This window comes from Meriones unguiculatus, chromosome 3 (assembly GCF_030254825.1).
Source record: "Meriones unguiculatus strain TT.TT164.6M chromosome 3, Bangor_MerUng_6.1, whole genome shotgun sequence".
Classification (NCBI taxonomy): Eukaryota; Metazoa; Chordata; class Mammalia; order Rodentia; family Muridae; genus Meriones; species Meriones unguiculatus.
The window spans coordinates 11427438-11453557 of record NC_083351.1 but is presented as its reverse complement, the minus strand read 5'-3'; the positions used below and the strand labels follow the sequence as shown (position 1 = coordinate 11453557).

The window sequence follows — 26120 nt, the reverse complement described above, 5'->3', positions numbered from 1 at the left end:
CAGAATGAAACTGTTTCAAAACCCACAAAATACTATTTTGCATTCTATAGTATATATTTGTTGGCAGAAAAAAAATCCAACTGAGGTAGGCTAGCCTGTGCTTACACAGTGAGTTCAAGCCTAGATTGGGCAATTCAATAAGACTGTGTCAACGTTTTATAAGGGGATGGGTGGGAGGGTGGCTCCTTGGCAGAGAACGTATCTATCTCTAGGTTCTAGGTTCAATTTCCATTATTCCCTCACTCAGAGTGGACCGTGGTGGCTTATGTCTGCAATCCCCGAGCTTGATAGACTGAGGCAGGAGGATCAAGAGTAGGAAGCCAGCCTGGGCTAGTTAAGGAGACTTTACAAAGGAACTGCTCCAGCTTATTTCCCAGACCCTGGTGCAGGACAGAGCTTGGAGAGAGTCACCTCCATTCCTCTCTTCTCCAGTCTCCCCTCCTATTAGAGAAGGAACGACGGTACCAGCTTTCAGCTGGCTTCGGAGGTGTCCACCTGTAACCTGTATACGGCCTTGGTTACAAAGGGAGTGGGTAGGCTAGGGCTACTAGCAAGATCCAGTCACAGAAAGAGGAAGAAGGAAGGAAGGATGTGACAGCAAAGGCAGAACCCCAAAGTCAGTGTCAGTAGGAGCTGGAAGAGGCAGAGGCACTCTTCCTGTGGGGCCTGGAAAGGGAGGGAGACAGCCTCACAGCCACCGGCCTCCAGCCCAGCAAAACGGCTTTGGTCCCAGTATGAGGGACTGGGTCCCTTCCTGGGGTTTAGGAACACTTGGTTTGTGACCACCTCTGCCTCAGGTTACTCTCAGCAGTTTCTGAGGAAAGGAGGAGGGATGAAGGGAATTTTTGGCCTGATGAGGTTAAAAAAGAAGTCAGAACTGGTCAGGTGGCTCAGTGGGTAAAGGCACTTGCCACAGAGCCTGATGTGCAGAACACACATGGTGGAAGGAGAAAACAGAGTCTGGCAAGTTTTGTCCTCTGATCTTCACATGTGTACTGTGGTATGAGAATGCGCGCGCGCGCGCGCGCACACACACACACACACACACACACACACACACACACAGTAGGACATGATGGCCACTCTTTTAATCCCAGCAGTTGGGAGGCAAAGGCACACAGTCCTCCATAATTTGAGGCCAGCCTGGTGACTTCCAGGTGAGCCAGGGCAACATAGAGAGACCTCTGTCAAAAGAAGAGAAAAGGAAGGAAAGGGAGGTGGGAGGGAGGGAGAGAGAAAGAGAGAAATGAGAGATCAATGACACGTAAGAGTTTATCTGAGAAGTCATCATCAATGGGTGTGACCAAACTCAAATGTTTAGTATCACAAGAACCAGCTCTCCAGCCCAGGAGTGTATTTTTAAGTGCTGAGGATGTAGAAAAGCATTTGTCTAGCACCCATGAGGCCCTGGGTTCCATCTCGAGCACTGCTTAAAAAAGAAAAAGAGGCTGGAGAGATGGCTCAGACGTTTAAGAACACTGGCTGTTCTTCCAAAGGTCATGAGTTCAATTCCCAGCAACAATATGGTGGCTCACAACTATCTATAGTGAGATCTGGTGTCCTCCTCTGTCATGCAGGCAGAATAATGTGTAAATGATAAATAAATAAATAAACCTTAAAGAAAAGCAAAAAAAAAAAAAAAAAAGAGAGAGAGAGAGAGACACATCAGAGTAAATTGAGAGAGCCGGGCTGTGGCGGCACATGCCTTTGATCCCAGAGGCAGGTGGATCTCATGAATTTGAGACCAGCCTGGCTTACAGAATGAGTTCCAGGACAGCCAAGGCTACACAGAGAAACCCTGTCTTGAAAAGCCAACCAACCAGTCAGGGACCTCCCAGCTCCCAGCCATAGTTGAAGCATTCGCCTCCTGGGTGCCTCGAAGCGGATTTCAATGTGCTTTACAGAGGGAGGGGCTGGGGGAGAAACTGGGCAGTAAAATCAAGACACAAAACCACATCTTTACTGCAGCATCTCTAAGCAGAACTGAGTTTGCTATGCAAGGACCATTTTAGGACATATGGAGATGGGACAAGAGCTGGCACGGGTGAAGCGAGCAAGCCACAGTGGCAGGGAGGGATGCCCACCCCTGGGGAAGCCCTAATATCCCCAGATCTCTGGCCAGGACAATCTTCGTGGCAGCCAGCCAGAGGCGGCGCCTCAGGGTGCCATGTGCCACCACTTGAAGGCGAAGGGCTTCCTGCGCACGTTGGTGCCGCAGTGGACCTCTCCGTGGTACACGTGGTAGGTATAGAAGTCATTGATGAAGGTGCAGTGCAGGCCCAGCGGCTCCAGCAGGGAGCGCACCTTCTCCTCCAGGCAGCAGCGGCCATTGACGATGGGCCCGAAGGGCTTGGGGATGCCCAGGTGCTTGCCCAGCACCAGCATGTTCACCTGCGGGAAGCGGGGACCCAGGTCAGAGGAAACAGCTGCTAGTGTAGGATCCACAGATCTAGTGAACTAGGCCTGTCTCTTTTGTCCCTGTTTCATTTATTTGTATCTCTCTCTTTCTCTCTCTCTGTGTGTGTGTGTGTGTTGGGCAGGGGAGGGTGCACACAGGGCCAAGGAGGGCTTCTTGTATCCCCCTCTGTTGTCCTCCCTGTATTCCTTTGAGGCAAGGTCTCTCCCTGAACTTGCAGGTCCTGTTTTCCCAGCTAGGCTTGAAGCGTGCAAGCCCCAGGTATTTTTCTGTCTCTAGGTCCCTCGGAGCAGGGATCACAGGCAGGTATTTATTCAGGCTTTTTACCTGAGTGCCGGGATCTAAACTCTGGCTCTTGGGATTGCTCAGCACGTGCTCTTAAGACACTGAGCCACCTGTCCATACCCCGCCCTTAAGTTTTATGTTGACTCATATTGTCTGTGTCTGCCAGGTGCGCGCAGGTGCCTAAAGGAATCCAGAAGCCACCCTCAGATGCTCTAGAGCTAAGTTACAGGCAGCTGGAGGGCCGGCTGTTTGACATGGAATGTGGGTCCTTGAGAAGAGCTAGCAGTGCTCTCAACTGCTTCGCCATCCCTCCCAGCCCCTTTCTGCAGGAGGGATCTCATTTAGCCTATGCTGACCTCAGAGATACCATGTAGCCAAGGCTGACCCTGAGCTCCAGACCCTCCTGCCTCCGCCTCTCACATGTTTTCTTCCTGTAACAAGCAGTCTATGGGTAAAATGCCATGTGCTGTTTAAGCTCACTGAGAAGCTAGACCACGGTGAACCATGGTCCATGGCCCTCAGGGACTTTGTTCAGGGAGGGGGAGAGACAGGTTTTCCTACTAAACAGTCTCCAGCATTAGCTCCACATGTGGAAGAGAAACGTCAATGGCCAGATTTGAGCTGCGGCACTGGAACCCCACAGCTCCGGGGAGCCCAGTCTGAAAACGACCATGCTGATAAATATTGCTGGTCCCTTCCTGAACTATAGGCCCCCCAGCTTTACATCTGGGTAAGTTTCCACCCGGTTCTTGGGCCTTCTTTACAGAAGGCTGGTTAAAAACACAGTGGAAGGCAGGATAATGTGTTTGGGGTCAGAGTTAAGTAGCAAGGGTCTCTGTACTCCTGAAAGGTCCAATCTGACCCCGCCTGGGGGTGGGGGTTGCAACCACTCACTCTGAGGTCTTGTGCCAAATGGGCGTCCTCCCCAGCCATGGATGCTACCCCAGAATACTTTTTCTATGGCCTGGGGCTGCCAGTCCCTGAGCCATGTATGGAAGTGGGGAGGCAGTGGAGGTAGGGCTGGTTTGAAACCAGGCCCCGGCTTTACCATCTCTTTCCTGCTGTGTGTTTCTGTGCTAGAGAACAAAGCTGAACTGCCTTTGGAAAGCAAGGCAATGAGAGAACCCACTCCTGCCATTGTGTGAGGCTCAGCAGAGGCTCTGGGTGCCGGGAAGGCCACGTGAGCCTCAAAGGGAGCAAGGAAGAGCCTCCTGGACTGGCCTCAGGCCTGATTTAGGCATCTCCTGGCGGCACACTGCGGTTTAAGAAGCCATTTGAGTCAGAGGAAGTCAGGTGGTGGCCGTCCCCTCCTTACCATGTTTGGGAAGAAGGCCTCAGCCTTCCGGTTCCCTCTGGAATTCCCCACAAGCTTGAAGAGCTGCGGGACATCAATGATGTCACCCTCTGCCAGGCCCAGCTCCCGCTTCAGCACTGCCCGGTTCCAGTCAATGCAGCTCTGGTGGGGAGGTCAAGGGGTGCATTAGGGGAGGAGACAGTGTGGAGCAGCAGCGGGGATAGGTAGGAACCAGGGTTCAGGCCCCCAGGGACCTCATACTCTGCCTGTTCCCAGGCTGGTAGCCAAAGCATGATGAGCTGCCCTGAGAGGACCCCCCCCATCCCATCCCACCCCATGCAGCTAATCACGGGGAGCCAGGCACCCTCTGTGGCTTCTCCAGGACACCCGGGCTGAGTACCTCCACATAGGCATTCTGGTCCCTCAGTTTCTTGCTGGATAGAATGTCATTGATTGTATACTGCTTTTTTCCTGTCATGAAGAAAGGAAGAGAGGGAAAGAGAGGGAAGGAGGGAGGGAAGGAAGGAAGGAAGGAGGGAGGAAAGGAAGGAGGGAGGGAAGGAAGGAGGGAGGGAGGGAAGGAGGAAGGGAGGGAGGGAGGGAAGGAGGGAGGAAAGGAAGGAGGGAGGGAGGAAAGGAGGAAGGGAGGGAGGGAAGGAGGGAGGAAAGGAAGGAGGGAGGGAGGAAAGGAGGAAGGGAGGAAAGGAGGGAGGGAGGGAAGGAGGGAGGGAGGGGAGGGAAGGAGGGAAGATGGACCCAACTTGGAAGGCGGGCTCCCCTCCAGTCAGGGGCAGTCTCCATCGCCTTAGTGGGGTGCATTCTGAATCAAGATGCGGTCACTCCCTCAAAGCGCCCCCATCTCCTAAGGAAGATGTTCTGGAGGAAGGGCTCAAGAAATGTCGCCTTTAATGATCAAACTTAGCATCCTTTAGGAGCACGGTGCTCCCCGCACACAGTAGGCACACATATCCCCGTTCCCCCACAGGCTCTCAGGGAGCCGTGGAGACTACAGACAGCAGAAGCGGCCCACACAGGACACCAGCCTCGGGTCAACTTACTCTGGAGTCCTTGGAACAGGGGCGCCTCACCGTGGCCCTGGCTCTGCAGCTCCTGGAAGAGCTGGAAGCAGGCCCTGGGGCTGGACAGCAGCAGCCGAAAGCCCTGCTGGGAAACTCGGGAGTCGGAAGGCTGCTTAGCCCCCAACCGCGGTCCCCGGAAGGGGCGGTGGCACTCTCTACCACCACCGTGTCCCCTCACAGGGGGAGAGCTGGCTTGGGAGCCCACACAGAAGAGTTACACACCTGCCTGTCCGGTGCTGGGACGAAGCTCAAGAACTCATCCACGTGACCCACAAAGAGCCAATCAGAGAAGAGCCTCACGGGGGCCTGCACCTGCTGGGCGCCCAGGAAGTCCTGCAGGGCCTGGTGCATGTCCCGGCTCTCGCTGCTGCTCTCACAGGGATGAGAAGTTATGACAGCCATCAAAATCATCATGAGACACAGTGACTACCCACTATCCGGCCTCAGAAGAGGAGGGAGCGGCGAGGGTCCCTGGACCCTCCTGTGAGCGAGACTCCAGCTCCTGCCTGCACCCCTTCCTGCTGTACGTGATTCTGGCCTAATGGTAGATTGTCACGTGTTCACGAGGGATGCTAGAGCAGTGGTTCTCAACCTGTGGGTCGTGACCCTCGCTGTGGTTGAATGACTTACAGAGGTGACCTAAGACCATCGGAAAACACACACATTTACATTGTGATTCGTAACCGAAGCAAAATTACAGTTATGAAGTAGCAACAAAAATAATTTTACGGTGTGGGGGTCACCATGACCCGAGGAACTTTACTAAAAGGTTGCAGCATTAGGAAGGTTGAGAACCACTGTGTTAAAGTGTAGCCAGCATGGGAGGAAGGTTAGCTGAGGGGGGGAGGAGGAGGTCCCTGGATATCGTGAGGGGGAGTCATCCACGCTGAGGCGAGACTTCAGGGATGCTTCACAGTCACCCACCACCGCCCTCACCCATGCTCAGTGTAAGCCCAGTGCAGCCCAGGTTGGGCCTTGGAAGAATGATTGCTTTGGTCAGTTGTTGGGATCCTGTCTGGGAGAGCAGTTGTGGGAGAGCCCATGGAGCCTGGGCTACTGCCATTGTGGCACTGACATCTGTACTGCAGCTTCCTTGGGGAGAAACCGAGGCACAGCCACTGAGGAACATGGGAAGCATTGCCCACTGACTCAGCCTAGATGCCCGTGTGACAGGGAAGCATGGGCTTCGGAGCCGGTTAGACCCACTCACTGCCCTACTCCCAGCTCTGGCACATAGTAGATGCTCAGTAAACAGTCATCAGCTAAAGGCATGTAAGTGGCAGAGGCAGGCTCTGGAGGTCCCTTACCCTACCTGTGGCTCCCTCTCAATGTCTGTTGCCTTCCTAGGTTTGGAGGCTCCTCTGTGGCTTCTGTCACTGTCCCCAACCCCAGCACCTGGGTCCTGGCCACCCCATGTTCTCCTTACCTGGAGTAGCCACTGCTCCCGATGAGAATCCTGCCCAGCGGGTACTCCTTCCCCCCGACGGTGACGGGGGGACTCACCTCCAGGTTCCCAAAGGCATCCAGCCCAGTGACCTCTGTTGTGAAGGGCCCTCGGGTCACGTAGCCAAAATTTGGACCCTGAGACGGGAGAAGGATGCAATGAGAGTTAGAGATTATTGTCCCCGGGTAGAAACGATGGCTGCAGGTTTAGTGATGATTTAGTCACTAGAAGGAGTTCTGTGGCTACCAGGGAGGAACCTTATGATCTCGCAGTGAAGGGATGTTGGCTTGGGTCAGTGTCATCTGCTTGGAAAACTCATGCACAAAACAGCAGGATTTCAAAGCATTCTCTGCGCTCTCTTTACAGGCTGGGGGACAGGCGATGGGTAGAGATGGGGGCTCCTTCAGCCAGTGTGAGGAGGTGACAGAAGTCCAAGCCATCCCGGTGGCCTGCAAGGTGCTTCACATGGTGTCCCCATCCCAAGCCTGGCCTAGAATGGGTTTTACAGTGTGACATCCCCATGGGAGCCTTCACCAGAGGACACACCTGTCACCCCCTGGGTGAGCTCTGTTGGTGCTGTGGCAAAGCACCACCTAGTGGCTGAAGGCAGCACCGGTTTTATCCTCCCACCGCTCCAAAGTTCTGAGTCACTTGTCATAGCCTGTCACTTGTCAAAGTGTGGCTTCAGGAAGAGCCTCAAGAGAAGACACCCTGTGCTGGGTGCCACTGCCTGCCAGTGGCCTTGTGCTGCCTCCTCACCGTGGTCCTTCTCTTGCTGTGGGGGAAGGGCAGCTGCTGTCCCCCTTGTTTCCTGGTGTCGGCAACTGGCTAGGTGGCCTTGCCATTCCACAGAATGCCATCTGTGATCCGGGCCCATCACCGACATCACACTTCCACCAGACACAGGACACCAGCCATCAGGTGTCCAGCCGGCGCCCACCTGTCTTCCCATGTGTCCTACCTGGAGAGCCATTGGATCCTTCCCTCATCAACCTGCCGCCTTCCCACGGGCCTCTCTCTCCAGGGCACAGCCTCAAGGCCAGCCACCTTTGCCTTGTCTCACTCACAATGGCCAGAGAAGCCTGCTGGCCTGGTCTTGGAGAGCCGCCCGGAGTCTGACCACTTCCCACGGGGCAAGCCACTGCCCCCTCATCAGTCCTGGTCCCTTCCCACTCTGTCCTGCCCCTGGATCTAATCTCATAACATTAGGGAGGGTACACCCTCCCTAACTTAAGACTTAAAGAATCCCCCACTTCTCAGATTCTAAACTGATGTGGCCCCACAGAGGCCAGTATCTCGGTGACTTTGCTGCCCATAGCACTGGGCTAGCTTTAACAGCAGTGTTTTCCTTTAATTCTATTTCTTTAAAAATTTATTTACACATCCATTATTATGTGTGTGCCTGCATGAGTTCATATGAACCACATGTGTACTGGAGTCCACAAAGGCCAGAAAAGGGCATCATCTCTCCTGGAGCTGGAGTTACAGGCATCACTGAACCTGGGTCCTCCGAAAGAGCAGCAAATGCTCTCTTAAAATGGAGAGAGGCCCAGGCTCGGTGGCACACACCTTTAATCCCAGCACTCAGGAGGCAGAGGCAGGCAGGTTTCTGCTACATAAATCCAGGCTAGCCAGGGCTACATAGCAAGACACAGTCTCAAAACAACAACAAAAAATAAAAAAGAAAAGAAAAAAAGAAAAGAAAAAAAAGCAAGCAAGTAAGAAAGAGAAAGAGAAACAATCGAGAGAGACACTTCTCCAGTCCTCTAGTCCCATTTTTTTCTTTTTTTCCAAAGGTTTTTCTAAGCTGGGTACAGTGGCTCACACCTGTAATCCCAGCACTCAGGGAGGCAGAAGCAGTCGGATCTCCGTGAGTTCGAGGCCAGACTGGTCTACCAAATGAGTCCAGGATAGCCAAGGCTACACAGAGAAACCCCAACTGAAAAAACAAAACCCAAAACAAATGAGACAAGGTTTTCTACACAATCCGGAACAATCTCAGATTCTGCCTCCCCAGCACCGACCTTCTGGACGCACCATGACTGGTGATGAGAAATTCCCTAACATTGAAAGGACAGCTCCATGCAGGTCACAGGCTGCCCATAGGCAGCACTAGCAGGGCAGCCACCCACCCTGGCCTGGCAGAGGAGAAGTAACCAAATGCATTGGAGATAATGCAGCAGTGCACTCTAGGAGAAACAAGCAGGCAGGACCCAGCATGCAAGGCTCCTTAATTTTTGTCAGCTTGACACAAGATCATCTGGAGAGAAGGAACCTCCGCTGAGACTATTCCTCCATCAGCTTGGCCTGTGGGGCATTTTCTTGATTAATGATCAATACGGAAAGGACCAGCCCACCGTAGGCAATGCCAGCCCCTGGGTGTTAGCAGGAGGCAGGTTGAGCAAGGCAGGAGAGCAAGTCCGTGCGCAGCGTTTCTCCATGGCCTCTTCGTCAGCTCCTGCCTTGACTTCTCTCAGTGACTTGTGACTGTGGCATGAGTGTGGAAACCGAGGAAATCCTGTCCTCCCCAACTTGCCTTTGGTCGAAACGTTTTATCAGTGACAGAGAAGCAAAAGGTGACCCTGGCATGGGCCCCTGGCAGCATCAGGAGGGCCCGGCTGGATAGGACCCTGACGCTGAGACCTGAAGGCTGAGAGGCAGCTGGCGCATTCCCAGCAGAGGGAATGGCATATGGCATATGCCAAGGCCCCGAGGTCAGGGAGCAATGGGGCAATTTGAAAGACTGGATGAAACCCGATGGGCTGGAGGCAGGCAAGGGAGACTGGCCCATGAGGACACCGGTGAGAAGCAGGGTGACAGTTTTCGTTACTCTGGTTCTTTTCATGAGCAAGGGTCAGGTGAAGTCATTTTAAGAGTACCCAGCCAGGGGCCTGCTGCAGCTTTCCTCCCATCCAAGGTGGGATGAGGCAGAGGAGAATCTCGTGCTCAGAGTCCCACTGTGTCACTGGGTGCTGGGGATCTGGCTTGTATCCCAGAAGCTGGCCTTTGGAATATCTAAGTGGTAAGATGCAGCCACTGCAGGCAGGAAGGGAAGCAGGGTGGGAGGATGGGGGCGGGGACAAAGTCCCAGCTGATTGGTTGATGCTCCCACCTCCAAAGGGTATAAACTCTCCTCCCCATTAGCCAACACAGAGAGCCCAGCTATGCCAGAGCGGCAGGCAAAGGGCGTGGCCAGGAAGAAGCAAAAGGAACTGTTGTTGAGACAGACATTTCCTTCCAGCCTCTGGCACGGGGCAGGCTCTTGCCTCTCTCCTTAGCGTGCAAACTACTCAGGGCTGCAAGCCTTGTCCCTCCTTTGTCTGAAGGTCCCAGGTCCCAGTGCAGGTCTTCCTGGGAGGACAGGGAGGCAGCCTGGGAGACCTGCTGTTTTCACTCTGAGCCTCAGTTTCTACTCTGTGAAATAGACCCATTGCTGAGTCAGTGCCTATAGAGAAGTATCCTTTGTCTGAAGGCATATGGGCTCAGTAAACGTACTATTATTTTATTTATGATGATGATGATTTGGGTTGAGTTGGCATCCATCAGCCATACTGGTGTGACTCATCAATCTGTCCCTTCCCACTCCTGAATGTGTTGGCTGTGACTGATAAGGTCTGGCTGGTCCTGAAGCCCCACCACAGCCCCAGCATAGCTCCCAAAGGACCAACCATACCCAAGAGATGGAACTCCCACTTTTGGCAAGGGCACTCTTGGGTAGCCCAGGATACCCCTCACAAGGTTATCCCAAAGACTAGTTGAGTTCATGCATGGTGAGACTGAGACCCCAGATCTTACCAGGGAAATAGCTGAAATAGCCAGTATCACCCACTGGCTTCTGATGAAGCAGGAACTCAGCTTTGGGGTAAGGGGTGGCCTGGGGAGCAATGGATTGAGGAGGCGGGAGCCTCACGGCCAAGGGTGGTGGATGGCTGGGTGTCGGCCAGGCCTACAGGCTTCCTACCATGACTCGTTTGACCGGGAAGTCCTTCAGGCCTCTGTCCCTCGGGGAGTCAAAGACCACGGGCAGCGTCTTGTGGGGAGCCTGGATGTAGCCGATCTCCATTTCATCCTGGAGGGGAGCACAGCAGCTGTGGCTTGGGCTGCCAGTCTTGGCCCCAGGGCTCGATATGGCGTGGATCCTCCCCACCTGCTGACCATGCCCTCCAGGACAAATTCTGCGGGAAATCTGAGGCCAGAGAATGGCCCCGAGGATACAGGCAGATCTGTGTCCTACACAGCCTGCTGGGAAAATGAATAGGACAGAGGCCCTGACTCTGGGATTTGGGTGTCCTTGTCCTTGAGGACAGGGAAGATCCAGGGTTGGGGTGACTGGAGGTGCTGGGGGAATGCCGGGGGACCCAGAGGGCTCCCAACCTGGCTGGGGTAGGCAGGGGCTTCAGTGGGAAGGCTGCTGACTGATCCCAGGTGAGAGTACCCTCCCGGGTCTCACCAGAGCAGGCAGGTGGCACACCCAGCCCTGTAGGTGGGTACACGGGTCTTCAGAGATGAACCTGGCGACGACCTTGCCCCCTCCCCACCCAGGCAGCTGTGCAGGTTGAGGTGGGGACATACAGAGTCACTCCAACAAGTTACAGGCTGGAAAACCCTGGTTGTTTTCTGGTGAAAGATGGGGGCCTGTCTACAGCTTCCCAGGGTTCAGCCTCCATCACAGAGGATGGCAAGGGTTGGACTCAGCGGACAGGAAGATAGATATGCTTCTACACAGAGGGATGGCATGCCTGGAGGGGCAGCCTTCACGCTGGCCTTTGATGAGCATGACTGGGGTATGGGTGATGAGAGGGGAGACTTTTGAGAAGAGATGGGCAAAGGCACAAGGTGGGAGGCAGGGGGCACAGAGATGGGGGTGAGGAGGGGCACGGTGGCTCACAGTCTATGTCAGACCAACTCTCAACCTGAGCTCCCCGGTGTAAGGGGCTTCTGTTTTCCCACTCCATCCCAGGAAGGGGCGTACCCCAGGAGCCCAAGGCTCCAAGGAGTCCTTCAGGCTCAGGTGGACAGGGCCACATACCTGCATCCACTGGTCTTCCAAATTCTCCTCCTCTGGGCATACAGTCAGCTTGCACTTGGCTTTCTTGGTCAGAACAGTCAATGACTTTAGGAAGTCTTCGTTTTCAGAAAACCTGCGAACATTAGACCTCATCACCACAGAGGCATGACAGCTCTATCAACAATTTGTCCCTCTTTCCAGCGACCTGAGCAAATGGTGGCTTCCGGCGGCTCAGGGCAGGAAGTATGTTTTCCCATCCCCAGCCAAGGCAGCACCCAGCATTCAGGGGGTCCCCAGACTCCCCCACCCCCATGCTGGAGCTTTACCTGCACACGTACACCTCCTGGGGGGGCTGAGTGTTGGGAGTCATGATCCACGGGGCCACACGGAAAGTCACACTGTCCTGGAACACCAGGGTCTCAGGGAGCTCCTGGAAGGGAGGGATGAGGAAGGTCATGGGGTCACGTACCTGCTCTCTCCCCACCCCCAGCCCAGGCTGAGTCCTTACCGGGTTAGATGTGTCCAGCAGGGAAACAGTGAGGGGAACGATGCCCTGGAAGTCTGCATCAGGGAAAGCAAGCCCCTCCACGTAGAAGTCTGTGCTGTGCTGGCCGCCGGGGAGCTCCAGGCGGTGTGAGAACTGCTGTGGCCCCAGGACCACCTTAAACCTGGATGGCAGCTTGCCCCCTGCAAAGAGGCAGAATGGGCTCAGGCCTGGCACGCCAACGCAGCTCTGATTTCCTCTCCTCCATACCGAGGTGCCTTCCTGCAGGGGCACAGCACGTCACTACCCGAGGACCCTTGCAAGTGTTTGTGGGGAGACACCAAAGCTCCATTCGGGATCTTGTTTCCCTGATGAGGGGGATCCAGGAAGGGCAATGGCAGGTGTCAGCCCCATTCCAAACTTTGCACTATTCGTTTATTCACCCATTTGTACATTCATTTATTCCCCAAGCACGCTTCACTGTCTCCTGGTTGACTAGGGAGGAGCAAAGGCCGTCCTATACAACAGACACCAATTAAAGCGGTGGTAGAGGGAATGGGGAGGGCTTCCGGTGGGTAACAACGCCTGATGGGGGGGGCAAAGGTGGTCATCAGTTTGATTTCGTTAGTCTAGGAAGGAAGGGAGTGGGAACAAGCTGAGCCTTGGCAAGCCTCTGCTTGGAGAGCAGAGATGAGAGCATGTGCCCCTCCCCTTGGGCCTCCACTCACCGATTTAAACCTTTCAGACCTTACAATGGCCTCTCTGCCTCCCAACCCCAACCCCAGTCCTCAAACCCACAGGTGCCAACCCACCTCAGGGCCTTTGCATCTGCTGCCCCCTCTGTCCGGGATGCCCTTCCTCAGAGTATGTCTCTCTCTGACCTCCTTCTCTCTCTGCCCCCAGCTCCCCTTCCCACACTGCTGCCCCTAATTATTCACCTGTCACCCCTCCTATCCCACTAGGATGAAAGTGACATGGGGCAAAGACCTAGTCATGTTCATGGCCGTGTGCCCTGCGCTCAGAACCGAGGCTCACACTGCCTGGAAAGCAGGCGTGAGGAGCTGCCAGGCCACTGATGTCTGAGAAGCAGAGATCCCAGCAAGCGGGGTCACGGGCACATGGTGCGGGGAGAGAGAGAAAGGGAGAGAGGGAGAGAGGGAGAGAGGGAGAAAAAGGGGGAGCGAGAGAGAAGGAAAGAGGGAGAAAGTATGTGTGCTAGGAAAGAGAAAAGCGAAGTAAAAAGAGGAGCGTGAGAGAGAAGAAAAAAGAGAGGGAAAGAAAAGAGAAGAGAGAGAAGAGCTGGGCCCCCGCAGGAAGGAGCCACTCCCCTGTTCCCAGCCGCGGCAAGGCCTTTATTCAAGTCACCTCATCTGGAAGGCAGGGGACAGGCATGTGCCTACCTCCCAGCCCGGGGCCTGGTGCTCAGAACCACGCATGCGCGGCTGCACGGACCTGCTTGCTGAAGGGTTTGCCCGACAGGGGGCGCCCCATCTAAGGGCAGCGGGAAAGGGGCACGGAAGGCTAGGCCGACTCACGTGTGACCTGGAACACCCTCACTTTGTTCATCTTGGCCTTGGCCACGTGCAGCACCAGCTGATAATTGGCAAAGAAGTCTTTGGGAGTCTTGGTGCTTAGGGTCATTAGAGACATGTCCTTCAGGTCTGAAACAAGAAGCGAGTGGCCATGCTTGTCCCTAGGGCCCGTCTCCCTTCAGCCTCCTCCCGGTGGAGCCCAGACTCTCCCACGCCCCGCCTCAAAGGAATCTGGCTTTCTTTTCTTTGTTAAAAATGGTGCCCTGTCGCTTATTTTTTTTAAACTCTTTTGTTGCTCTTACTTTCTGTTGCTCGGTTTGCAGCCCTCGAACTTCGAGTCTTGGGTACACAAGGCAAGAGCTCTGCCACTCAGCCGCAGCCGCAGCCCCGGCCTCAGCTCATACTTATTTATCCTGTGGTCGCACATGGGAGAGATTGGCCGAGCTGTGCTACATGTGTGGAGGTCAGAGGACAATTTGCGGCAGCCAGGCATCGAATTCAGGTTTTTAGGTTTGGTAGCAGGTGGCTCTACTCACTGAGCCACCTCTTGAGCCCCCGGCTCTGTTCCCTTCAGCATATATATGATGCTTGTCCATGGATGGCTGCAAAAGGGTGAGCTAAGAAGAGAAACTCAGAGCAGCAGGGCTTATGTCTATTTGGTTTCTTGCTGTGACCCCAACACTCAAGTTCTAGAGCACAGAGAGTGCCCAGAACAGTGGTGGTACAGGGCAATGGTCAGCACAGCCCACTGAGCTGGGGTGATGGGAAACGCCAAGCGGTCACTGCTGACAGCTGGACCACAGTGAAGGAGGCAGGGACGTGAGCTTGGGGAAATTCTTCAGCTCTGAGGGCCTCAGTTTCCCCATCAATAGACAGGGGCAGAGGAAACGCCAAAGGGTGGGGAGTGTGAAGACAGTGGCATATCTAAAGCTATTATCATCTGGAGTGCAGCACAGGTCATGACAGATGAGCATCCTTTAGGGATGTCCCTGGTGCTAGCCCTGGCCAGCTGCACACATCAGACACAAAGCCGTTCCTATGCAGTCCCATGACCCCGTGGGCCCCTTGTCTGAGCCAAGCATAGGTGTGTGGGCTGGGCAGGGGCCAGCTGGAAAGCAGAGCCTCTTGGGGCCCGGGGAGGCCCCGGCTGGTCTCTTCTGAATGCTGTGCTAGTTTGGCAGGTCACTTGCCCTCTTGGGACACTTTTCCATTCCTTCCCCTGTAACACGGACATGCTAACACGAGCATGTTCTCACTAAACCGAAATCCAGAGGCTATTACAAGACCACGTGGGAAAATGAGCCTTGCTGAAGAGCAAAGGCCTAGTCCTCGGAGGCGGCCATGGTCTTTGGTCTCTTACCTTTGTTGTCCAAGACCTTGTCATCCTCAAAGTCCATTCTGGAGGACCTGGGGTTCTCTTTGTCACAGTTTACCAACAGGATGGCGCCATGGCCACCTGGGCCCCAGGTCCAGGTGCTCTGGGAACATCAGGAGGACAAAAGAAACTGTCAGATCCCATCAGCCCTTGGGAGACTTGTGGCTGGTTTTTTCTTGCCTCCCACTTGTCTAGTTTCTCTCATCCAGCAATTTACAGGCCCAGAGAGTAGATTTTTTTAAGATTTATTTATCATGTATACAATGTTCTGTCTGCGTGTACACCTTCGTACTAGCTGAGGGCACCAGGTCTCACTATAGATGGTTGTGAGCCACCATGTAGTTACTGGGAATTGAACTCAGGACCTTTGGAAGAACAGCCAGTGCTCTTAAACTCTGAGCCATCTCTCCAGCCCCCAGAGACTGGATTTTTGATGGCTCCAAATATAACCAAATCTGCCCCAAGTGCAGAATGTGTCTCATCTATGTTTAAGACAGCATCTGCTTTAGCCAAGGCTAGTTTCAACTCATAATCCTCCTGCCTCTACCTCTGGGAACTGAGATTACAGGCCGGTTTCCCCCACACCCAGTGTGTGTGGTGCCAGGGCATCAAACCCCGGATTTCACCCATGCCTGGCAAGTACTCTACCCACTGAGCTACATCCCCCACCCCGCCTCAAGTCATCCATTTTTTTTTTTCCAAATAAAGGAGCCGGTAGTGGAATCCACTTCAAAAGCCTTTAAAACATGTTGGCTTGGCAAAAACATGGAGTCAAGTACGTGAGAGTGTCAAGACTTTGATCCACACAGACCCTCTCTCGTGACCACACAGTCATCCCTTCCCGATGTGGGTGCCAGGCACCATCTGCTCAATAACGCCCAGATAATGCTGGGAGCCCCCCTCCCCCATAGAAATCTAATATAATGTGATAGATCGCACAATAGCAGAATAACTGCAGTGCTGGGCAATCTGTCTAGGCCACACTCTTCCCCCTTTCCCTCCTTGTTTTTGTTTTCTTTTCGAGACACTGGGTAATTCTAGAGATTCCAGCTTGTAGGCTAACGCCATTTCTGAACGCACAATTGGTTGTAAACAAGCCAAAAGGTCAACAGTGATTTGCATCTTCCTGGTAAAGGTAAACAAGAGACACTGTCGAGGTGCTGCGGTTCCGCTCGTCACCGCAAGGGGGCGCCGCAGGAACGCGCCTTGGCTTTAAGGGCTGCCGTTTGAGCCTCACCTGATCCTGCCCAGCCTTTTTGGGCTTCACTCTGCCAGTGCGGGTGGCTCTGCCAGTGCGGGTGACGTCTGCGCTCAGGGAGACTTCTGCAAATCCAAGAGAGAGGAGCGAGCTGGACAGGGGGAGCCTCTCCACTCCTCCGGGTAGGAGGAGTCATTCTTTTCTCCCCAAGAAGCCACACTTAAGAGTTCAGAGAGCAGAGCCAGGATTTCCAACCACTGCGCCCTCCGGGGGCCATGACTGCGCCGGCAAAGCAATTCCCAGCGACCCCAGGGTCACCTGCCAAGCTCTCCAAGAACTCTGTCCCCAGCCTCAACCCTCAGCCAGCCCTGAGCAGGGGCCACCGGTTTTACCATCACCACCCGTTCTTCGTTACACGCGTGTGTCTGTGCCAGGGAAAAGCCCACAGCCAGGATACAAGTGTGTCTCTGAATTCTTTCCCCCTTTTCAGAACGTGTGACCGCAGTCGCTTCAATAATGGAGCCCCACGTGCCCCACAGTGTGACACAAGGACCCGTGTCCTACGTGAGAGGGACAATATGACCATTTGCTATTGTGCCATAGTAGATACACCAATATGTGTGAGCATAGGGACACAGCATCAGAGCCCCACCTCTGCGTAGCTCCTTGAGCAAATCTGTTTGTCTCTTGAGCCTCAGTTTCCCGATCTGTGGAATGGGGTCAAGGGGCCAAACTCATTGGATTATTGTCGGAACTAAATGCCACACTTCAGCCTGGCACTGAGTAAGCCCTATTGCATTGAGATGTATACTCATGAATGAAATCCACCAAGGAAAGGAAACCCCGGGAGTTTCACACATTAGTTATAGATTTAATACCACTTAAACAAAAAGAGTATGCTGTTTAGGTTGAGATCTCACTAAAAGCCGATTTAATGTTTAAAAACTTAGATACAGGGTCTCATTCTGTTGTTCAGGCTAGCCTCAAGTTTGTGAACGCTTTGAACTTAAGAATGGATTGTTTAAAATGACTTTTTTGTTTTTATTTTATGTGTACTGGTGTTTCGCCTGCACACATGTATGTCTGTGTGAGGCTGTCGGACGCTCTGGAGCTGGAGTTGCAGACTGTTCTTGAACCTCTGTGGAGGTGCTGGGAAGTGAACCAGGGTCTTCTGGAAGAGCAGGCAGTGCTCTTAACCGCTGAGCCATCTCCAGCCCCAAGAATGGATCTAGTTGTTATACCCTGCTGAGGTGGGGTGTGCTGTGTGAGGGAGAAAGCGGCTCTTTGGTTCCTCCCTCCCTTCCTCTCTCTGAGACAGTATCTAGCTATTTATCCCTGGCTGGCCTTGTACTCACAGGGATCTGCCGGCCCCTGCCTGCCAGCGTTGGGATAAAGGAGTTTGCAGCTGGCAGCATTTTGGGACCCTGGTCACCACTTACCCACCCCGGTGAGGTAGAGCAGGGCTTGGATTGGTGAGGTCTTGGGTCCATAATATGAAATTCGAACCTATAAGACAAAGCAAAGCATTCATGACCTCTCTTAGTCATTCAACAAACACAGTCTGAGCCCTGCCGTGAACCAGCTGTCCAATCCGGCTCAATCCGGCTCAACTCGACTATGATGCTATAGAAAAGGGTCCAAAGGGAGCCCAGAAATGTTGGGACCCAAATAGCCTGAGAGCAGAGGTAAGGGCAGATTTCACGAGGAGGTGTTTATTGGCTGGTTTTATGTCACCCTGACACAAACTAGAGTCGCCTGAAAGGAGGGAACCGCAGTCAAGGAAATGCCTCCATAAGGTCCAGCTTTAATTTTCTTAATTAGTGATTGATGGGGAGGGCCCAGCCCACTGTGGGCGGAGCCATCCCTGGGCTGGGCGTCCTGGGTTCTGTAAGAAAGCAGGCTGAGCAAGCCGTGGGGAGCAAGCCAGGAAGCAGCACCCTCCACAGCCTCTGCCTCAGCTCTGGCCTCCAGGCTCCTGCCCCGGCTTCCTTCAGTGATGGACTACCCTGTGGCAGTGGAAGCCGAATAAACTTTTTCCGCCCCAACTTGCTTTGGCTCATGGTGCTTCATCACAGCAACAGGAACCCAAACTAAGACAAAGGGTATTCTGAGACGGTCCTGGGAGGGGAGCAGGGGCTCAGCAGCTGGAAAGGGGTGCGAGAGGCATTAGAAAGAGCGGGCAGCAGCCACAGAACTGGACTTGTGCGACAGAAGGCCAGCCTTCAGGTTGTCTCTAGGTGTAGGCTAGTGTAGCAAGCACACCAGGAGGCTGGGGGAGGGGGTCAGGGGTGGGAGGGTGGGGAGTAGGCTGCACCTCACTGGGGAAGGGCTCATCCCAGTCCCTCAGCCCAGCAAACCTCCAGAGAGAGGTGTGTGACTGGCCCGGCTGCCAGTGGGCTGGCCACTGGGAGTGAGAAGCCTGAGTGACATGAGCTAGGGACACCAGAAGCAGCTAAAGACCTACAGGGGAAGACGGCTGGGGTGACAGACACACTGAGGGCCCACCCTGAAAGGGCACACTGAAAGTTCACTCTAAGGAGCCCCCAGATGGGGCACACTGAGGTGTTGGCTCCTGTCCTATAGGCAGTGGTTATCCTGGAAAAAATCGACAGAGTTGTGGCCTCCCCTCTGGACCCTGCTGTCCACTTCTGTCAGGGCTCCCAGCCTTCAGGCTGCTCCCTGGGTGCAGGCTACTTGGGTTGCACCAGCCAGTAGCATCTTTGTGTGGAAGTTTTTCGCTGGCTACCTGTTGCCTCCAGAAAACAAGGTCCCTACCCTCGTATGGTGGCACACGTCTTTTTTCTCTTTTTGGTTTTTCAAGACAAGGGTTTCTCTGTGTAGCCCTGGCTCTCCTGGAACTAGCTCTGTAGACCAGGCTGGCCTCTAACTCAGAGATCCACCTTCCTCTGCCTCCTGAGTGCTGGAGCTAAAGGTGTGTGCGACCGACCGTTCACCAGTGACACAAGTCTTAATCCTAGCACTGGAGAAGCTGAGGCAGGAGGATTGAGAGCTGGGCTGTCTCAAAACACAGGAGAAGTAGAGCCAAGGGTGGGGGGAGAAAAAGAGAAGAGGAAGGAAGAAAGGGAGGGAGGGAAGACAAGGCGGGTTGCACACAGTCTCTGAGCTGGCTCCCTGACTCCCTCACTCCTCGCTCCTCCCTCCATCTTTGTCTTAGGAGGCTTCTTCAGTGTCCCCAGCCTGTGTCTTGCTTCCATCTCCTCATCCAGGGTGAGCCCAGGAGCCATCTAGCTTTCTCCCAGGCCAGCCTGTAGCTTCCGCCTTCAACCTGCCCCTTCTTTCAGGACATATTCTCTGACTTCAGCTGCCACATACCCTAGCTCTGTGTACCCAGGGTGGTGACAGAGCTTGGCCTCCAGGAAAGAGCAACCTGGGTTTACCCCTCCAGGGAGCAAGATGTCTGTGGGAACCCCAGAGTGTCTTGGGGGGGGCTACCTACTCGTCCCATTCCCACTCCTGGAACTTGTGAACCAGACACCGGGAACAAAGTCTCTAAGGCTATGCGTTAAGGGTGACCCTGGGATTCAGTCCGGTGGCACGCAGAAGGTCAGGCAATGCTGTCACCCTCATTAGGAGAGACCGAGAGTGACCCTCAAGGGGAGTCACAGAGGGTCACACCTGCTCACACCTTTGTCTTAAAGATCTACAGGCGGGCGTGGCGATTTGCTGCAGCTGCCACCGGACAGACGGACAGACGCTAACACCAGGACATAGAGAGCCCTCACAGTGGCTTCCTGCCTGTGGCCTTCAGAGCGCTCATGGCCACAGTTAACTGTTTACCTGTATGTTACCTGAGACCCCCAAGGGCTGTAGCCCCCGCAGTGTCTTGCTCATTTCTGTATGAGCTGGTGTTTATTAAACAGTTGCTTCGAGGGTGAACTTGATCAAGACCTTTATAAGGCCCTGCAAGCTTCAGTGGAAACGTGGCTGCTTTTAGAATCCCCTGGGAGACCCGCCTCAGGGCGTACCTATGAGGGCATTTCTAGAGAGGTTTAACTGCAGGGGGGTCCTACCCTGGATGTGGGTGGCGCTGTCTGGTGGGCTCTGTTGAGACTGAACAGAAGGGGAGAAAAAGAAAGCGAATGGAGCAACAGTATCCATCTCTCTCTGCTTCCTGAGCATGGGTGGTGCCATGTGACGAGCGCCTCCTTTTCCTGCCACCACGCCTTTCCACACCATGATGGACTGTGCACCCTCAAACTTCGAGCCAGAATAAGTCCTGCCTTCCTTAAGCTGGTTTGTTGTTGTTGTTGTTGTTGTTGTTTTGGTTTTGTTTTGTATCAGATATGTGATCCCAGTGATGAGGAGAATGACAACAATGTGCCATCTGTGGGTATGCTGTGGAGGGAGGAATCACCATGAGCTTGCCTAAGGGAGAGAGACTCTCCCAGGGTGGGCCCTGGGCACGAAAGCAAGCAGACTGCCTATAGCCACAGAGGGGCTGGCACCTCCCACCCTCGGCCCCACCCCCACCCCAGCCACCACACTCACTTTCTGGTCATCTGTGCTGCTGCTGGCTGCCTTCATCTGTAGGGTCACCTCCAGCTCGGGGTCCAGAGGCCACTTGGCGGCACCGGGGGTACTCCTCTTGGCTGGAGGACTGTGGTTGACATCTATGACTACCCCTGGGGAGGGGGTGATGCCGAAGGATGTGCAGCCCGGAGGAGCAGAGCTGTGGAGTGACAGAGGAGAGCATCAGCACCAGCGGTGAGAAGGCCTACCAAGGAAGGCCTCAGCAATCCTCTTCCCAGCAGGCCACTGGGCTTGTTCAGGGGCCAGAAAGGAGAGACGGTGTGATTGCCAGGAGGGAGAGAGAAGACAGAAGGGGAGTCCTCTGACTGGAGGCCTTAAGCTTGAACTGAGAGACAGCAGAGGGAGGTGCTATGTCAAAGGCCCCTATTATACACCCAGAGAGCAGTGTGCACGCAGGTGACCATCAGGAGTGGGCACACCCAGGGCTGTGTGCATATAAAGAAATCACACACACACACACACACACACACACACACACACACACGGGACAGAAAAGATGGCTCAAAATGTGACCTCCCCCAAACAAAAACTCTGCAAAAATAAATGACCAAACCCCAAAAACACAGATTTCTGGAGTTGTGGCTAAGGAATTATATATAATATATATATATTCTTTTGAGACAAGGTTTCTCTATGTAGCCCAATCTGGCCTTAGATTTACAGAGATCCACCTGTCTCTACCTCCCAGGTGCTGGGGTTAAAAGATGCGGCACCCTGCTCAGAGGCAGAGCAGATATTCTTGAGGCTCATCCTCTTACAAAAAACTCGATCAGGGGTTAGATACACTTTAAAAAGCAGCATGAATTTGAGAGGGAGCAGTGAGGGGACAGGAGTGAAGTTGGAGGCTGGAGGGAAGAAATGATGGCGCAGAACTCATGTAGAAAACTCTCCAAATAAAAATTTTAAACGTTGTTGGGAGCCAGGCTGGCCCAAGGCTTTTGCAGAGGTCCCGACGTAAGGACGGCAGGAATTTTCGTTCTCTGTCCTTGTCCAGGCTTGGCAAGAAGGTCGGTCTAGGGCTGGAGCCAGGGCCTTGAGGGAGTTAAAGTTTCAGTTTGTAAGCTGCCATGTGGGTGCTGGGAATTGAACCCGGGTCCTTTGGAAGAGCACAAAATGAGTCAAGGACAGCCAAGGCTATACAGAGAAATCCTGTCTCAAAAAACAAACAAAAAGTTTCAGTTTGTGGGAGCCTGACTCTCCCCTGAAGAGGCTGGAGTTATCGGTCGCAGGCTTTGGTGCTTGGTCTGTGAAGCACTGGAGATGCTCTGTTCCCTTCGTGCAGCATCTGCCTCTGCCCCTGCCTCCTCTGCCTCCCTGAGTGCTGGGATTACAGGCCTGCACCACTGCTCCGGCGATGTCGTACTTCTAAATAAACTTGCTTGGTGTAAGCCAGCAATTTCGGCAGGATCTTCTGGTCTCAACTTTCCTATCTTCTTCGTTTTGTCACCTCCAGTCCTCCCCCTCGGGACTCTGTGGCATCAGTCGGAGCGCACTGATGGATGTGGGAGGGTTGTCTCTAAGGACACACCTCTCTATACTTCTCTTCGAGACCTCTGTGACCAAGATTCAGTCCTTCATGCAGGGGCAGTTGTGCCCGCCTCTCCTGGAAACTGGGGAAGACAAGTTCCCAGGCCAGCTCCCCAGACTTGAGGTTGGAACCCGGCGGTCTGAGCTTCCTCGTGTCTTGAGGGTGCCCTGTGCACCCAGGGCGTGAGAACCACACCCAGGAAGCTTCTGATAGGAGTTGCTGAGTTACCCCACCCGGTGGAAACCGAGGGACCAGAACCCAGGCCCAACACGGCGAAGACAAAGCTGGTGACTGAGAAACCCTGTCTCTAAATTTTATTTTATTATGATTATTTTTTATGAGGCAAGTGGAATTGTTTCCTTTCAAAGTCAACAGCACCTGTTGGGCCAGGTGGCATGGGGCAGGGAAGAGCAATGCCCCCGGTTGCTCTGGGGAGATGAAGCTGGGAGGTGGGGGTGGGGAGCAGTTGCAGGCTTGGTCAGCGGTAGGCAAGGACCCAGCACACAGGTGATGGGGAGTGACAGTGACAGTGAGGCCAGTGGAAGAGGAGGCTTGTCTTTCACAAGTTTCCAGAGCAGGTGTGGAGAAGCCTGGTTCTGGAACCTTTTCTCTCCTTTCTCTCTTCCTCCTGCCCACCTTGGGAATCTGCCCTCCACTCCAGGATCAGAACCATGTGAGCAAAAAGGACAGTGAAGGACTTTCCTGGAAGACTGTGGGGGGACTCGGAATGTTTGGGAGCCTGCCCTGGTGAGAGGCGAAAGAACAGCCAAGGGTTCCATTTTTGAGTATATTCTCTCTCTTTCCTTCCCCTTATCTTTCTGCAAAAGGATTTTAAGGTAACCAGTACCAATGAAACCCTTTCTTTCTCTCTTCCTTTCTCTCTCTCTCTTTCTTTCTAAAGATTTATTTATTTATTTACACAGCATTCTGCCTGCATGTGTGTTTACACACCAGAATTGAGCACCAGATCTCACTATAGATGGTTGTGAGCCATCAAGTGGTTGCTGGCAATTGAACTCAGGACCTTTGGAAGAACAGCCAGTGCTCTTAACCTCTGAGCCATCTCTCTAGTCCCAATGGAACCCTTTCTTGTGCTCAACTTTCTTTTCCTCAGTCAACAAAGCAGACCACCACTATGTGTGAGACCTGGCCCTCCCTGAGTCCCACCCCTCGCCATCCAGTGTGTGTGCACTGGCGCTTGTGTGCGTGTGTGTGTGTGTGTGTGTGTGTGTGTGTGTGTGTGCATGCGTGTGTGTAGTAGTTATAGCACCCACTCACCCTCAGCATGGGCCTGTGGTCCCACTGTGGATACCTTCTAGTGTCCATTCAACACCTCTCATCTCAAACCACGGGTCCCTCTGCTTGTCCCCTCAACACCCATGAGGGCATCACTACCTGGTCTGCAGGCTTGTAGGTTAGGGAGCCCTTGTGGAGTCAGGCCTGGGTCCCCCGACTCACTGGACCACAGAGGCCAGCAGCCCTGGGATAAGGACTTGCTCAGAGAGCATGGCCTGGTAGGGGAGGTTCAAATGCTTTATTATTATTATTATTATTTTTTTGTCTATATGTTCTTTTTATCAGATCCTGGCAGTGGCCATGGGAAAGGCACAGGGACGTGAGTTTGATTTCCCCAGAACCCACGTATAGAAGCTGAGCGTGGGAGTGTGTTCTTGCAATCCCAGGACTGGAGAGGCAACCACAGGAGGGTACCTGGGCTGGCTGTCCCTGGGTCAGGCAGCCTGTCAAGATGGTCACAACTTGGTGACCTTACTCTCTGTGGCCATGACCTGGCCCTGACCCCACCTCCCTCCTCCCTCATCCCCTCATCACACAGTGACCAGTGATTGAGTTTAACCAAGTTTGCACATGACAGTCCATTGCTCAACATACCTCCCCATGGCCACCCACGCCAGCCCATGGCTTGAGAAGAACAGACTTCTTCCAAGCCCCTCCCTAGCCGCACAAGATGATGCCCCGGCCACCTGCCTGGCGCACACCTCCCCTTCCTGTCTTCTTGCCCCTCTTCCCACCAACTGGGCATGGCCCTGCCTCAGGTCCTTCGCACTAGCTGTACTGGCTCTTACTGGGGGACAGACAAACATCCACCTTTTCGTTAACACCTCTGTCTGACCGAATGTCACTGCTCTGATAGCCCCGACTTGAAAAACACAATCAGGATCAGCAAGATGGTTCAGTGGGTGAAGGTGCTATGGCCAAGCCTGATGACCTGAGCTCTGTTCCCAGAACTCACACGGTGACAGGAGAGACCTGACTCCCACCCCTTGTCCTCCGATCTCTGTACAGAGTCTGAGGGATGGCACCTCAGACTCAGGCACCTGAGTTTGTCCTGGCCGCCACCAGCCCACACTCACCTGCCTCTGTAGACACATACGAAAGGGGCATGTGTGACCTTGGCCTAGGAGAGCTAGCCTGGCATCCTGGCGAGGATGGACCTGGGCTAGCTCTGGGCCCTTTCACCCACCCTCCACTCTGCTGGGAGTTGGGGGCCTCCGATGACACCAGGCTTTTCCCTGTGTCCTCAGCCTCTCACCAGTAGGCTGGGACCACCTAGACCCAAAGTGCTTTCCTGCTCCTGGGGTCAGACAGGCACTGACCCCCTGACCCTGGGCAACTCCCAGAGGCTTTTATAGACATTGCTTGAGCCATGATGCCCAGCTCTGTGGGGGAAGCTGCTGCAATTTCCACATGAAAGGCAACAGCAGGCTCCACCCAAGAGGCTTGCTCCTCTGTCCTGTGTGACCCAGAGCCTGGCAAAGGCCTCAGTGCTCAGGAGGTACCCAGCTATGTTTGTTGAATGAACAAGGGAATGAAAGAATGAACAAATGAACAACTGTTGGGGATCTGCCTCGTACTAGGCAGAAAAGTACCTAACAAACAGCACCGAGGAGTATCTAACAAACAGCACCGAGGAGTACCTAACAAACATGTTTGCAATTGCCGCACTCAATCCTCAAAGTCATTTCACAAGGTGGGGAAACTGAGGCTCAGCTGCCCAAGCTCATCAGCCTCCGCCCCCCCTTAGCCTATTGCCCCCTTATTAGGCAAAACATAGGCCCGTCAGGTCACACGCTGTAATTTCTTGCTCTGAGGGTATTCACACTTCACAGAGAAGCAGTGGCTGTGGTGGGTCCCACACCTCCTGGCTTATCTCTCTAGCAGATCTCTGGCCCAGAGCCTGAGCCCAGCCCCTGCGCCCCGCCTGCCCCTGCAGCCCCAGGAGCTGCCCCTCTCACCCACAGACATCCAGCGGAGTCGCTGTGCCCACCACACACACGGCGTGGGTGGGCTGCTCAGGGGCCACATGGATCAACGCGGCCTGGGCCATCCTTGGGCAGCAGGGAGCAGGAAGCCCCTGGGCTGTTCCTTTATAGTGCCAGGCGAGGGAGGCCATGAGTCAGCACCCTGCCCCGGAGGCCCGGCCCCTCTCCACTCACCTTCGGAAAGAAGGGGAGGAAGGCGGTGGGAGGCTGAGCAGAGGTGGTCTGGGTCTCCCGGGGGCCGCCTCATCGGGGTCCCCCTCTGCCGTACAGGTGGCATGCTGCTAGGACCATGTCTGAAACTCGGGCTGTTACAGCCCTCTCCCCTATCTTGTCCTTGAAGCAGCTCTGAGGTCAGCACACAACATCATCCCCACTTTCCAGAGGAAGAAACTAAGGCATAGGGAGGTTTCACAGCCAGCCAGGATTTGAGCAGAGGCGTCACCACAGGGTAGGGCCTTTGTTATTAGCCGCCTGTCCCGGTGACGTAATCTTTGGTGAGGCAGCTTCTGCCTGTAATACCAAGCATCCAAGGGCAGGTGACTGCCAGCCCATTTTATAGAAGGGAAAACTGGGACTCAGAGAGTGAAAAGACACTTATCCGGGGGGCCATGGCAGGTCTTGGAGGGGAAACCAAGTTGCCTGCCC

At 54.2% G+C, this 26120-nt stretch overlaps 1 protein-coding gene across 1 annotated transcript; it reads right to left on the bottom strand.

The window, feature by feature from the left end:
• Positions 1–1938: 1938 nt before the first annotated feature.
• Positions 1939–25540, bottom strand: Padi4 (peptidyl arginine deiminase 4). The gene is made up of 16 exons (XM_021631176.2): positions 25449–25540; positions 20625–20805; positions 17555–17621; positions 16155–16240; positions 14903–15020; positions 13546–13671; positions 12035–12213; positions 11853–11956; positions 11548–11659; positions 10480–10587; positions 6501–6655; positions 5297–5441; positions 5054–5156; positions 4396–4466; positions 4017–4157; positions 1939–2391 (listed from the first exon to the last, which is right to left on the bottom strand). The coding sequence occupies exons 1-16, from the start codon at positions 25538–25540 to the stop codon at positions 2158–2160; spliced, it is 2022 nt and encodes a 673-aa protein (XP_021486851.1). The 3' UTR covers positions 1939–2157.
• Between the last annotated feature and the right edge of the window lie 580 nt (positions 25541–26120).

Coding starts and splice junctions, on each gene's coding strand:
- Padi4 (XM_021631176.2), bottom strand. CDS start 25,540: ATGGCCCAGGCCGCGTTGATCCATGTGGCCCCTGAGCAGCCCACCCAC. Junction 20,806..25,448: donor ACTCCGCTGGATGTCTGTGG/GTGAGAGGGGCA, acceptor GTCACTCCACAG/CTCTGCTCCTCCGGGCTGCA. Junction 13,672..14,902: donor CAAGGTCTTGGACAACAAAG/GTAAGAGACCAA, acceptor TTCTTGTTTCAG/ACCTGAAGGACATGTCTCTA.